General features: G+C 49.5%; 1 protein-coding gene across 1 annotated transcript in view; it reads right to left on the reverse strand.

The window, feature by feature from the left end:
- CCDC177 (coiled-coil domain containing 177) overlaps window positions 1-1,914 on the reverse strand; it is a 9,160-nt gene extending 7,246 nt beyond the window's left edge. Inside the window, 3 exon segments of the mRNA XM_034643040.1 lie at window positions 6-173; window positions 175-643; window positions 1,594-1,914. Coding sequence (XP_034498931.1) covers window positions 6-173; window positions 175-615 — 609 coding nt within the window. The 5' untranslated portion in view covers window positions 616-643; window positions 1,594-1,914.
- Window positions 1,915-14,091: the final 12,177 nt, after the last annotated feature.

Consider the following 14,091-nt stretch of genomic DNA (forward strand, 5'->3'; position numbering starts at 1 on the left):
CCTGCCCGCGAAGCTGCGGAAGGTGGTTGCGTCCGGGCCGGAGACGGGCTGGAAGAGGCCTTGCGGGCGGCACGTGGCGCGGGCGAGGCCGGGAGGCTGGCGCTGCTGCAGCTGCTGTTGCGCTTCTCCTCGCGCACGATGCGCTCACGCTCGGCCCGGCACTGCTGCAGCTTTGGCGCGCCGCTCGGCCTCGTAGGCCTCGTACAGGCCGGTGGCCACTCGCATGGAGCGGCCCGGGGCCTCGCGCACCAGGTCTGCCAGGGCCCGCGGCAGCAGCTCCACCGGCTTGACGGCGCATCGGGCGCAGGCCTCCAGCGAGCGGGGACTGGTCAGCACGTAGCGGCTGCCCTCGGCCTCCGGACAGTCGAAGTTGAAGAGGTCCAGGTGCAGCAGCGGAGACTGCTCCCGCCGCCCGCCTTCTTCCGCCGCGCTGGGGACTTCAGCCTTGTGGGGCGCCACCGCCGAGGCCGAGGCGGAGGCCGAGGCGGAGGCCGAGGAGGCGGCGGGCTGCTGGGCGCCAGGTGCATCGGGGGCCACAGATGCGGCGGCTGCGTCCCCTCTTGAACCTTCAGGCTCGTCTCCCGCCTTTTCCTCTTCCGGCACGGGGTCCACCATGGCTGAGCCCTGTCCTTTTGTGGAGTAGCTGCGGAAAACAAGGTAGGGACACCGAGGAATACATGAGAGCAGTTCCCCCGCCCCATTCATATACACCCCCTCCCAACTTAATCAGCTTTGGGATTAGGCTCAGAGGCCTGGTGGAACGTAAATCATAATACCAATGCCCTGAAAACACCAGCGGGGGGCTGCGGGGGTGAGAGGGGGCGGGGACTGGTGCATCGAGAAAAGCCTCAACCTCCCTCAGCCGGGGTGTGCGGGGCAGGGGCCTGGGACCCGGCTCCCCAGGCATCTGGCCTACTGGATGCATTTCCTTCCTGCTGCAAGTTAAAATGAAAAGATCGCGGGGCAGGCGGTAGCGGGCCAGGGAGGCGGTGGAGGATTCCCGGGAGGATTAGTGTATTTGTAGCTTAGGCGGGGACCGGGGATGCAGCTTTGCAGGAACAAAAAAAGAAGATGCCTGTTCATCCTCAAAGTGCATTGCTGCGAGGACCCCATTTGCCTAGGGAAGAAGTTTATTTGGGATTAGGCTCAGAGGCCCTGTGACTTGGGTGATTAAATTTACATGGTGTATACTATATGATTTCCCCCTGCCAAAGGAGACCCAGGCCCGGGGCCCGGGGCTGATGAATGGGCTGAAAGAAATGCCTCAATTATAAGCGGCCCCCCGGGAGGGGTGTTCGAGTCTTGTTCTGTCTTTTGGGCAGGGCTTGTTGGGAGCTATGCCCGTCCCCCCTACCCCCACTCCCGGTGTTTGCTGGGGATGGAGAAGGCGCCTGGGTCCTCTCAAATGCACCCGATACCCTCCGAGTCTGAATGTGCTAAAGGCACCATCCACCCCAATCTAGGCTCGGACACCTGCCCCTGAATGGCTCCGAGTCCTCCCTACCGTATCTCAGCGAGGTGGGCTCTGGGGACTCAGCTAGCCCGGCCACGCCAGTGCCCGCGGCTCCCGGGTCTCCCGGCGGGTACACTCACCGCACGTCCCGGGCTCGGGCCCCGCGCCGAGGGCTTTTGTTCGCAGCTCGCCGCTCTCCCTTGGCGCGTCTTCAATCCTGGCGCCCGCGGGGTCGGATTACTGCCGGCTGCAGCCGCGGTAGGAGCCCCAGCTGCCACCGCAGCCACCGCCAGCGTCTCTCCATGGGGCCCGCACGCATCCCAGACGCTACCTACACACGGGAGGGGGAGTGCGACAAGGTCTCCCTAAAATAACGCGGCTCTGCTCCCTTCCGTCACACTGATTCTTGAAAAAGGAAGCCGGGTTCCATCGCTCCTGCATCCCTCGCGGTCTCTCCAACGGTGAAGGTACCGCAGGTCTGGCGACGCCCCCGGCGCCTCCTGGTGGACATTCAAGGGTGTTGGTTTGTTTGCTTAGAGGGCGAAGAAGAGAAATAGATATATATTTGGTGGAGTTGGATATATATGTGTTTGGTGGAGATGGAGATCTATCCATCTCCATATATATCATCCATATATATATATATATATTTGGGGGAGTGGATCTATATATATTTGGTGGAGATGGGTGTATATATATATACACATATATGTATATGTGTGTATATATGTATACATATATATATACACACACGCTTGGAGAGGTGGTTGGGTATATATATATATACATATATATTGGATGGATACATACATATATATTGGATGGATCCAATACATATATATTGGATGGATATATATATATATATATCCATCCAATATATATGTATTGAGATGGATACACACACACACACACACACTTGATGGTATATCCACTGAGAAACCCTATTCCATAAGCACCTTAACTGGGTAGAATGAAGGAATAGCTTGGCTTGTTTCTCAAGGGGACCCTGATATTAATAATTGGATTAATAATTAGATATTAATAATTGGGACTTGATATTAATAATTAGATAGAAACAGGGTTCCTAATCCAAACAATAATTTTATTTTTTCAAGAAAAACTGAGAACATTCAGATAGGTTTGAGGCAGGCAGAAAATGTGTGACTAGTGTTTAATGCAAATTTGGAGACTTCCTGGTTCCAGGTTACACACATTAGAACCAATTAGTGGCCTTTAATGAGTGTTATTTTGAGACACCTCCTCCCCACCTTTTTTCCATTTGGAGTGGTAGTGGCCATAGAAGACAGATGGGAGGATGACTGGAGGGAGGAGCTTGGCAGGTGGGTGGAACATAATATTAGAGAGCGTGGTGAACTATGTTGTGAATAACCTTGATGCTATCAGATAGGCATTGAGGAGCAAGTGGAGGATTGAAAGCAGGAAAACAACATGATTGGTTTTGTATTTTTGGAACATAACCTTAGCAACAATGGAATGAAGGATTTAGAGGGGCCAGCAGGAGGCAGGAAACCCTGTTAGCTGGATACTATAGTCACCCAAGGCAGGAAAGATTGGGACTTGAGGGGGAAGAGCAGCAGGAGTAGTGGGCCTGGTTGACCTGGAGGGTGTACAGATTCCTGAAATAGGAAAAGAATATTGAAAGACAGATTGGCCCTGGGGGTGTCAGAAGCAGTGAAGGGTCAGAGATGACTTCCCGGAGCAATGAGGCAGTTGGGTGCACCCAGTAAGAGCATGGACCCAGGAGGGAGGATTAGGTGATGTGGAGGGCCTGGGAAGGAGGGGTTCCTTCTTGGACCACTTGAGTGTGAGGTGGAGCTGGCCAGCAGGTGGAGCTAGAGTTTAGGACATCATCACCATAGACAATGTTCCTAAAACCAGCAGTGGGAGTGAGATCACCCAGGAAGGGCAGGAGGAACGGCAAGGGAGGCAAGAAGGGCATTGATGAGGCTGTTAAAGGAAAAGGACTCCATGAAGGGGACCAATAAGGGCAAGCATGAAAGCCATGGTGACATCAACAAAAACAGCTTCAGTATGGTCCTGGACATTGATGCCAAACTGCAGGAAGTTGAGGTTAGGGGGAGGTGGGAAAATGAGCGTTACTGACTCTTTTGACATTTGGATGAGAGTGTTAGGAGCTGTTAAGGGATTGAGATGTCATCCTGCTTACATTCTTTTTTTTTTTTTTTTTAAAGATTTTATTTCTTTATTTGACAGAGAGAGACAGCCAGCGAGAGAGGGAACACAGGCAGGGGGAGTGGGAGAGGAAGAAGCAGGCTCCCAGCAGAGGAGCCTGATGTGGGGCTTGATCCCAGGCCTCTGGGATCACGCCCTGAGCCTAAGGCAGATGCTTAACGACTAAGCCACCCAGGCGCCCCGCTGCTTACATTCTAACATGTTAGCCTGCTAGGTTCGTAGATACTGGTAGAAGACAAGTGCCTCCTTCATCAGAAACAAGGGAGTTTGTCCTGGTACAGCAGACAGCGTGAGGTTCATGTTTCTGTTGGCTCCCCTTGTGTCTAACTCCCAGGGGGCAATGGAGAGATGGGCCCTGATTTTATATATAATGGGTTTGTGTCACAGGTGAATGACTCCACTAAGCTTAGTAAATCTTCATCTTTTAGTGGGGGCTACTAGCAAACGTGTTCAACCTTTGCCCCAGAGGAAGGATAATATCTTCATTATCCTGGATAGAAAGCAAGTCTTCTCTGACCTGGAGAGAAACTCTATCTTCCAGGGATGTTTGCTGTACACACTTCTTTGGAAAAAATGGTCCAGAATAAAAGCCTTTACAAGACATGAGGAAGGGCGCCTGGGTGGCTGTCGTTAAGCAGCTGCTTTCAGCTCAGGTCATGCTCACAGGGTTGCTGGATCAAGCCCCACATCAGGCTCTCTCCCCAGCAAGGAGTCTGCTTCTCCCTCTCCTTCTGCCTCTCCTCTTGCCTCATGCTCTCTCCCTCTTTCTCTTTCTGTCAAATAAATAAATAAATAAAAATCTTAAAAAAAAAAACAAAAAACAAAGACATGCAGAAATGCCATGGAGAATTGCTCTCAATAGGGAGAAGGAGCAACTGGTCAGGTGGCTAGTAAGAGGTGGGGCTGGGATTTGGACCGGGCTCTGTCTGATCCTGAAGTGGGTGCCATGCTTTGTGTTTCCACAAGTAAAGGATCTAGAGACGTGGATTTAGGTGCTGATGTGTGGGCAAGCCAACCTCTCCAAACCTCGGTTTTCTACTCTTTACGTAGAAATGCATTCCATTGCCTGCCTCAAAGATTAATAATGTCTGCTATGTAAATGCCAACTCTGTCATTGAGTAGGGACAATAATAGCTACCTTCCAGGATTGTTGTCGAAACTGGAAAGATTATATACACAGTACCTAGACCAGTGTACTGTCAATAGCAGTGATAAAATAGTTACCATTATTTTAATAAACCTCATCTTACAGGCATGGTCAAAATCAAGGAAACAGCTATAGTGTCTGTAAGCTTTAAGGGGAAGCCCCACGAATGTTCCACCTTTGATTAAGGAATGATTCATCAACTGGGAAGGCCATGGAAAGAGAGGGCATGGGAAGGGGACCCTGAAATAGGACACTGATCCCTAGCCAGCCACTTCGGCAGATCTGACTTGGCAAACAGTGGGGGGGGGTGCACCCCTGAATGGCCAGATAGCTCTCACCACTCATCTTTAAGTGCCTTGGACATTTCAGGGGATGGGTTTTAAACAGGTTAAGTACTGATTTCCTTTAGGATGGGAGTCCTAGCCTGCCAAAGATCAAAGGTGTTAAATCCAAGTTTATTATGGGACCCAGTAAAGATAGGAGCCCAGTTTGGGAGCATGCACCTGCCCCCGTGGATGAGATAGTGGACACAGTGGTGAGCAAGGTGGGCTTAAGAGTCATACAGACCACTCATTCAAATGCCAGCTCAACCAGGCTATATGATTTGATAAAGTTTCTTAGCGCCTCTGAGCCTCAACTTCCTCAAAAGAAGGACCACAATACCGACCATTATTTTGCCTTGCACAGGCCTTTAGAGATGTTAATTTGTTAAGTACCCTGTTTTATCCTTTAATATCCTAGCTCACTGGCAATCTGGGAAGCTGTAACAAATTACCATACACTGGGCGGTTTAAACAACAGCCATTTCTCACAGTTCTGGAGGCTGGGAGGTCCAGATCTGGTGTTTGGTGGAGGACCCCTCTTCCGGGTTTGCAGATAGCCAGCCTCTTGTATCCACATAGCAGAGAGAGAGCAAGAGAGCACAGTACTGTCCTGTCTTTTCTTATAAGGACATGGATGCCATCATGAGGGCTCCATCCACATGACCTAATCACCCATCTCCAAACACCATCACATGGGGGGTTAGGATTTCAACATTTGAGTTGGGGGAGACACAAACATTCAATCCATAGCACTCACTTAATTTGGGCAAAAAACCCTCCAACAATTAAACATTATATCTCCATTTAAACTCATTTTTCTCAGCCCCCACCACCTACCTCAGCTCTGTGCACTTGTGTTATTGCCTTTCTTCTCCATATAATCCTATTCACGGAACAGAGATTATTCAATCCAAAATTCTAACTCAAGAGTTGGTAAACTATGATCTGTGGGCCAAATCTGCTCACTGGCTGTTTTTGTGATAAAGTTTTATTGGAACACAGCTATGTTTATTTGCTTACATGTTGTCTGTACTATCTGTCATGCAAAAACATCAGGATTGAGTAGGTTTTGTTTTGTTTTTTTGATAGAGAGAGACAGCCAGCGAGAGAGGGAACACAAGCAGGGGGAGTGGGAGAGGAAGAAGCAGGCTCTTAGTGGAGGAGCCTGATGTGGGGCTCCATCCCAGAATGCTGGGACCACGCCCTGAGCCGAAGGCAGACGCTTAACCACTGAGCTACCCAGGCACCCCCAGAATTGAGTAGTTTTGACAGAGACTCTCCGACTCACAAAGCTTAAGTATTTACTATTGGGCTTTTTGTAGAACAGGTTTGGCAGTCCTTATTCTAATGACTGAAAATAGCTCGTGCCCAGTTATCGATTTATTGCCTTGCACCTCCAAATTCACTCTTCAGTACCTTCTCTGGGTAGTGGACTTGATGCATTTTCTACTGGACAGTAAGCTCAATGCTAACGTTTGGGAGTAGAGGGAGCTAGAGGGGCGTTGCAGGAGAAAGGGGCTTCTCTCTTCCTGGGTCCTTTGGGCTGTGATTTGTGCTTTTACTTGTAGCAGCTGCCTGATGAGTGGTGCAGGTGTGTGGGACCACCCTGTGGCACCCTGCTCCAGCTGCATGCCCAGAGCAGTCAGTGGCTCGCAGCCTGAGCCCAGGCCTGGGGATCGCCTTCCCTGGCCTTCCTGGGGCAGACACCACATGTGCTCAACCTTGAGCCCCTAGTGGTGCCCTGACTCCCTCTCTCCAGCTTCAGTCCACCTTTGAAGGTCATTTCCTGCTTGTGTGGCATCTATGGATCAGCTCTGCCCCAGACTTCTCTGCCATCCTTGGGCTGCAATCACATCTTTCCCAATGAGCTCTGAATCCCAACCACAAGGCGGGGCGGGGTGGGGGTCCCCTTCCAAGTTGTCCTTCCTGAGTAATCTAACTCAGCGTTAGGGAACCCTTGAGAGTTCTCTTTCTATCTCTGTATTTACTCTCCTTTTATAGCTTAATGCCTCCTTGTACCAGCTTCCTCTGTTTAAATTACTGTGTGGTTTCTGTCTCCTGATTAGACCCAGAGTAATACACAGTGTAAAATGTAGCCATTCCCAGTTCTTGAGACTAAAGCTTTAAGAAGAAATTTAGGACACAAACCAGCAGGTTAAAGGTAATATTTGTTAAAAATGAAGTGTTTATTTTGTACTTAGAGTAATATATGTCCATCGCAGTAGGAAATGAGAAAATAGAGGGGGAAAAAAAAAAAGAAGAAGAAGGAAAAAAATCCTGTAGAAAAAGAATCACCCAAAGACTACCAGCTTGGTTACAAGTCGGTGTGTAGGTGGTAGGGACTTGTAAGCTGCAGGAGGACAGGTCCCTGTCTGTTTCCGCTCACAACTGCTTAGGGCCTGGCCCATGGCAGGCCCCCCTACTGAATACATCGACGAGAGGGAACGGGGTCTAACTGGTGCTACTTTGTTCACCATATATACAAGGAAAGGGGTCTTGTCAGAATATTTTGAGCCGTTAAGCCACTTTGGTGAGTCATCAGAGTGCAGTATGGCGAGCAGGTGATGTTCATGTCTGAGAACTGTCCTGCAGGATAGTGGACGCCAGCCTGCCCTGGACCGTGCAGGTGCATCAGCAAGGGACTGTAGAGGGAATCTTACAGTTAATCAGATGGGGTTTTCTCTCACTTCTAGAAGGGCCACACCTCATTCCATCCACTGCCCCCATGACACCAGAGAAGTGTCCTTGTTCCTGAGTGTGACCATGCACTGGGGACACTGCCTCAAGGTCATTTTATCTATGAACAAAATGGATCTGCTCAAAAGAGTGGGCCATTGTTCAGGAACTGGCCTTGTTTACAGTCTCTTTGCCTCTCCCGTGGGTTACCTGTTTCTGGCACAAAGTCACCTCTGTGATCGGGTCTTTAGACCCCTTCCATTTCAAAGGGGCTACCCTGCACTGGGGGCACTGCCCCAAGGGCAGAAGTCACAGCTTCTGTTCCCCCAGGCCTCTCCCCCCACTCACTGCCAGACACACACACACACACACACACACACACAGACGTACACACACACACCCTTACATATGCCTTGTTTTATTTTATTTTTATTTTTTTAATTTTTTAAAGATTTTATTTATTTATTTGACACAGAGAGATAGCCAGCGAGAGAGGGAACACAAGCGGGGGGAATGGGAGAGGAAGAAGCAGGCTTCCAGCGGAGGAGCCCGATGTGGGGCTTGATCCCAGAATGCCGGGATCACGCCCTGAGCCGAAGGCAGACGCTTAACGACTGCACCACCCAGGTGCCCCCACATATGCCTTGTTTTAAATGGACAATCCTAACTTCAGACACTGTGCACCATTACTCCCCTACGGTCTTAAACCAGTCATCCTGATGTTTATATTCAGAGATTGAGAGATGAGTCCTATTCCATTACTGGAGATGGTGGCCCCTTTTTGCATGTTTGTCTTGCCATCAGGCTCCATTTTACCCATCCAAATGTGTCCGTCAATCACACAAGAACAACAGCAACAAAGGCATTGAAAACTTCTTGTTACAAAGCTCCCAGCGGGGCTAGGAAGCCAGGGGGTATGGAGAAGGGTGAGACAGGACCCTCGTCCTGCATGTAAGTTGAAGTAACAATACCTGAACGTTCCGGAAGTTTGATGATAATAGGGTTCAAACAGTTATAAGAGCTGGTAAACAACATAGAGGAGCAACCACAAGGCAGAACGTGGTAATGTACTAGTTTGTAATGCGTTGCTAATTAGTGCATTACTAATTCCTGTACAGTGTTAGGTGAGTTCTTCAACCTCTCTGAGCCTGATTCCCTTTCTGGATTGAATTGGTTTGCTAGGGCTGCTGTAACAGGATCTCACGGACCAGAGGCTTACACAACGGAAATTTGTAACCTCGTGGTCTGGAGGCTGGAAGTGCAGGGTCAAGTTGTCAGCAGGTGTGGTTCCTTCTGGCATCTCTGTCTTTGGGACGTCTTTCTGTGGCCTAGTCTCCTCTTCTTGTAACGACACAGCCCACCCTGACGACCCCACCTTAACCTCTTGCAAGGCCCCATCCCCAGTCACATTCAGACGTACTGGGGGTTAGGACTGCAACGTCTGAGCTTCGAGTGGACAAAATTCAGCCCATAATATTGATTAAATGGAGGCAAGGGTTCCTGGCTATCTTCAGTGATTCAAATATTGAGTTCCTATTTGCCAGGCACTGGGATCACACAGGCAGGGCCCTATTGGTTCGGGATCTGTGATGGGGAGATGATTATGACTCAGTTACACCAGGGCTGGGAAGGAGAAGGGCTGCTGGGAGAGCATCTAATCAGGCACACGACTGCCACAGCCACGGTGAGGACAGGGAGAATACAAAAGTGTTAAAGGCACCTGGGTGGCTCAATCGGTGAAACATCTGCCTTTGGCTTGGGTCATGATCCCGGGGTCCTGGGATCGAGCCCCACATCAGCCTCCTCTGCTCAGCTGGGAGCCTGCTTCTCCCTCTCCCTCTGACCCCCTCCTCATGCTTTTTCTCTCTCTAAAATAAACAAAAATCTTTAAAAAATTAGAAAAATGTTAAAGATATTTATGAGAAAGGATCCGCAAAATTGGTACCTGATTAGATATGGGTCAAAATTCATAGGTTTCTGGCTTGGACACCTGGATGTGGGGGGAGGGTTGTGGCATTTCCTGAGTTGGGAAATAGAGGAGTAAGAGGAACAAATTTTGGCACAGATGATGAGTTCCTCTCTAGACCTGTGTTTTAAATTTATTGAAATCCTTTTTTCATCATGGTAAGCTCAGTTTAATCCCCATCCCTATCTCCCCCATCTCCCATCCACCTCCCCTTGGTGACTGTCATTTTGGTTTCTATAGTTAAGAGTCTGTTTCTTGGTTTCTTTCTCTCTCTCTCGCTTGCTCGCTTTTTTCCCTTTGCTCATTTGTTTTGTTTCTTAAATTCTACAAGTGAGTAAAATCATGTGGTATTTGTCTCTCTCTGACTGACTTATCTTACTTAGCATAAAACTCTCTAGCTCCATCCACATCGTTGCAAATGGTGAGATTTCATTTTCTATGGCTGAGTAATGCTCCAGTGTATACACAGCACCTCTTCTCAATCCATTCATCTGTGGACACACCCGGGGGCTGCTTCCATATCTTGGCTACTGTAAATGATCTGCCGTGCACACGGAGGTTCACGGATCTCTCTGAATTAGTGTTTTGTGTTCCTTGGGTAAATACCCGGTGGTGTGATTACTGGATCGTAGGTAGTTCTATGTTTAACTTTTTGAGGAACCTCCATACTGTTTTCCACAGGGGCTGCACCAATTTGCATTTCTGCCACAGTGTAAGAGGTTCCTTTTTCTCCACATCGTCGCCAGTGCTTGTTGTTTCTTGTGTTTCACTGGAACTGTTTAATGGCCATATCCATCGGGTGTCTAACCCAATGGTTGAGAGCAGGAGCTTCTGAGTCCGCAAACCTGGGTCCAAATCCCAGCTTGTCCGTGTCCTGGCTGTGTGATCCAGGAAAGTGACTCAACTTCTCTGAGCTTCCATTTGTTCGCTGTAAAATGGGTATGGAAATATCTCCTTTACAAGGTTGTTGCTGAGGAGCACCTGGCTGGCTCAGTTGGTGGACCATGTAACTCTTGATCTCGGGGTCATGAGTTCGAGCTGGGTGTGGGGCCTACTTAAAATAAGGTTGCTGTTGAGACTTAAATGAGATGAAATATGTTCAGCACATAGCACAGTGACCTGTGTGCCTCATGCAGAGTAAGCACTCAGTAAGTAGCAGGTCATTATCATTGTTCCTAAATTTGGATGAAATGATGAGCAAATCCAAGCTTTCTTTTGGTTGATTTCCTTTGCATCTGTAGATGATGTCTCTAACTTGGATTCCAGTTCCTCTGCTCCCTTTGGAAACAGTGCCCTCTACTTATTTTGCCTTTGTTCCTGGAGATGAGAGGATTTCCCTGATGCCCTGAGAGAACAGGGTAGAAGGCGGGAGGTTTCGTTTACCCAAGGCAAGTTTTGAGAAAGGACCTCAATGCTCGCTTCACCTCCTGACCTCCAGGTGGCGCCGCTCCTCCGCTTATCTCCCGGCTCTGGCATTACTCCTCTAACGTGAGAAACCAGGATTGAAGACACCAAACCACATCCCTAAAACCCAGAGGAGGGCTGAGTGCACTTGAAGGACAATTTCACAAGGCCACTTCAAGACGACGCCTTCCTCATTTGGGCTGTGGGAATCATCTTGTACCCACACTTCCCTAAGCAGGCCATTCTGTTTATGCTTCCGTGTCTCTGCAAGTACTATTTGCAGTACTTTTCCCCTGCTACTTTGTGACATGAACTCCCTCTTGCCTCACAAGTTGGCTCCGATGTCCCCTCCTCAGGGAAGCCTTCCCTGATTAGACTTTCATTCTGGGTTGGGCACCTTGCCACTGTGATTTCACTACTCCCTGAGCATTGCGTTTGGATGGAGCATTTTATTATGCTAATAAAATATAACATTTTATTATCGAGAACTTCAAATATTAAAAAACGGAATAAGTGATCAAACAACATCTGTCTTGCAGAACTATAATTTGATTTCCTTACTTGGTTCACCCATTAGACCGTGACCTCTATGAGAGCATCTGTATTTTACGGCGTTTGTCCCTAGTCCCTGTGCCTGACTTAAATACTTAATAAGGATTTGAGGAATAAGTGGAAGCGTACTTGGTCCCACTTCTCTATTCTTCTTCCCCCTTTTTCTTTTTGGGAGGCTCTTCCCAGCTTGCCTTCGGTCTTCAAGGCGGGCAGGGAGGCAGCTGTGGGCATTGCCAGCAGCACGCAGGACTCAGTGTGGCCTGCTGTGACAGCCTCCTCCACCATGGGACCAAACTTCAACTCTGTCTTTTTTTTATGAACATGACAGATTAGTTAATGTCTCTGAGCCTCAGTTGGATTATTTGTAAAAAAGAAGAGGAGGAGGAGGAGGAGGAAGAGGAAGAAGAAGAAGGAGAAGGAGAAGGAGAAGGAGAAGGAGAAAGGAAGAGAGAGAGAGAAAAAAAAAAGAAATCACACTTGCTTTGCAGAGCTGTTGTGAGAATCAGAGAAGATACCCAATAGTTTGGCACATAGTAGGTATGCCATAAATGCTGCTTTCCTTTCCTGTGGGTTTTATGTTGACTCCAGGGAAATGACTTCATCCTTGGGGAAGAATGGCTGTTACTCACTATGCAGCTGGAACAATGACAACATGGGTCTTCGGGAAACACCGGCTTCCCCTGCCTGGCATGGGAAGTGGAATGTCAGCCTTCCTGCATAGCCAAGCCCTCTGTATCTGACAATGGAGGCCAGACCTGCCAAAGCGACATGAGAAGGGGCAGCAGGGGTCCTGCACTGTGCCCTCCCAGTTCTGTTTGTCTTTTCTTCCTCCTCTATTCATTCATGTGACACCCAATGTTCTTGAGTGCCTTCTGTGTGCAGGCCCAGGGCTAGGTGCTCGGGCTGCAGTGAACAGACAGACTTGACCATGCCCTCACAGGACCGGAGGTGTCTGTGGATGGGGTGGAGGGAAAGACAGGTGCACATTGCAACGAGGGATAAGGGCGACGAATAAAAAGTGTGGCCTAGGAGACTGAATGACAAGGGGACCTAACCTGGTCTGGGGAATAGGAGGGCTTTCTTGGGGAAGTGACTTTGCAGCCAAGATATTAAGAACAAATGGGAGTTAGCCAGGCCAAGCATGTGGGGAGAACAGAACCCTCCCAGCCTCCCACCCTGGATCAGCTTCTCTCCCCATCCACTCACGCAGTGCCCCACGTGTGCAACCCACCCAGCGCTCCCTGTCTCAAAGCTCTACTCGGCGTCTCCCCCAAGCCTCCTAGTCAAGAGGCTCCTTCTCACCAAGGAAGTCACTCTAAGATGGCAGCTGAGAAGTATTTTCTTCAAGGAGCACTTGCCTTCTGCTCAAGGATGCTTACAGAGGAACGGTCTTTAAAGAGCAAATTCCTGGGGTGCCTGGGTAGCGCAGTCGTTAGGCGGCTGCCTTCGGCTCAGGGCGTGATCCTGGCGTTCTGGGATCGAGTCCCATCGGGCTCCTCTGCTGGGAGCCTGCTTCTTCCTCTCCCACTCCCCCTGCTTGTGTTCCCTCTCTCGCTGGCTGTCTCTCTGTCACATAAATAAATAAAAAAATCTTTAAAAAAAAATACAGAGCAAATTCCAAATAGCGAGACTTGCAGGCACCTTCTGGCCAGTGTTTTGGGGGATCACAAACGGCTGCAGCCTCTCACCTGAGCACAACCTTCTGCCCCATGGAGCAGTCTCTCTTCTCTCTCTGTGTCACTGCCCCCCTTAGCTTCTCCCCACCAGAGCAACGTGGCAACACCCAGAGCCTATCCTTCCTGATTTGGCACCGCTGGAGGCCAGGGCCCAGGGCAGCCCAGGGGAGCTGATGAGGGCACACAGGTGCTCTGTTGCCAGGCAACAGGACCCAGCCCAGCCCGGGGCAGAAAGTGAACTTGACGTCAGCGTGGAGTGAGGTCAGCCCACAAATGGTCTGTGAACCTCAAAGGGAAATGAAAGATCACCAAGAATGGAGCCAGTCTGCTTTCATTTCCTTTTCTTTTTTCTTTCTTTTTTTTTTTTTTTTTAAGATTTTATTTATTTATTTATTTGACAGAGACAGCCAGTGAGAGAGGGAATGCAAGCAGGGGAGTGGGAGAGGAAGAAGCAGGCTTCCAGCAGAGGATCCTGATGTGGGGCTCGATCCCAGAACTCCAGGATCACGCCCCAAGCTGAAGGCAGGTGCTTAATGACTGCGCCACCCAGGCGCCCCTCATTTCCTTTCCTTGACTAAACTGGAGGGTCAGGGCAACACTGGCAACGGAAGGCAAGATCCTGGATTCCCCTTGTGGGTGGGGTGGAGAGGCACGTTCCCTGTCAGCCCATAACCATATGG

This window comes from Ailuropoda melanoleuca, chromosome 14 (genome assembly GCF_002007445.2).
Source record: "Ailuropoda melanoleuca isolate Jingjing chromosome 14, ASM200744v2, whole genome shotgun sequence".
Lineage (NCBI taxonomy): Eukaryota > Metazoa > Chordata > Mammalia > Carnivora > Ursidae > Ailuropoda > Ailuropoda melanoleuca.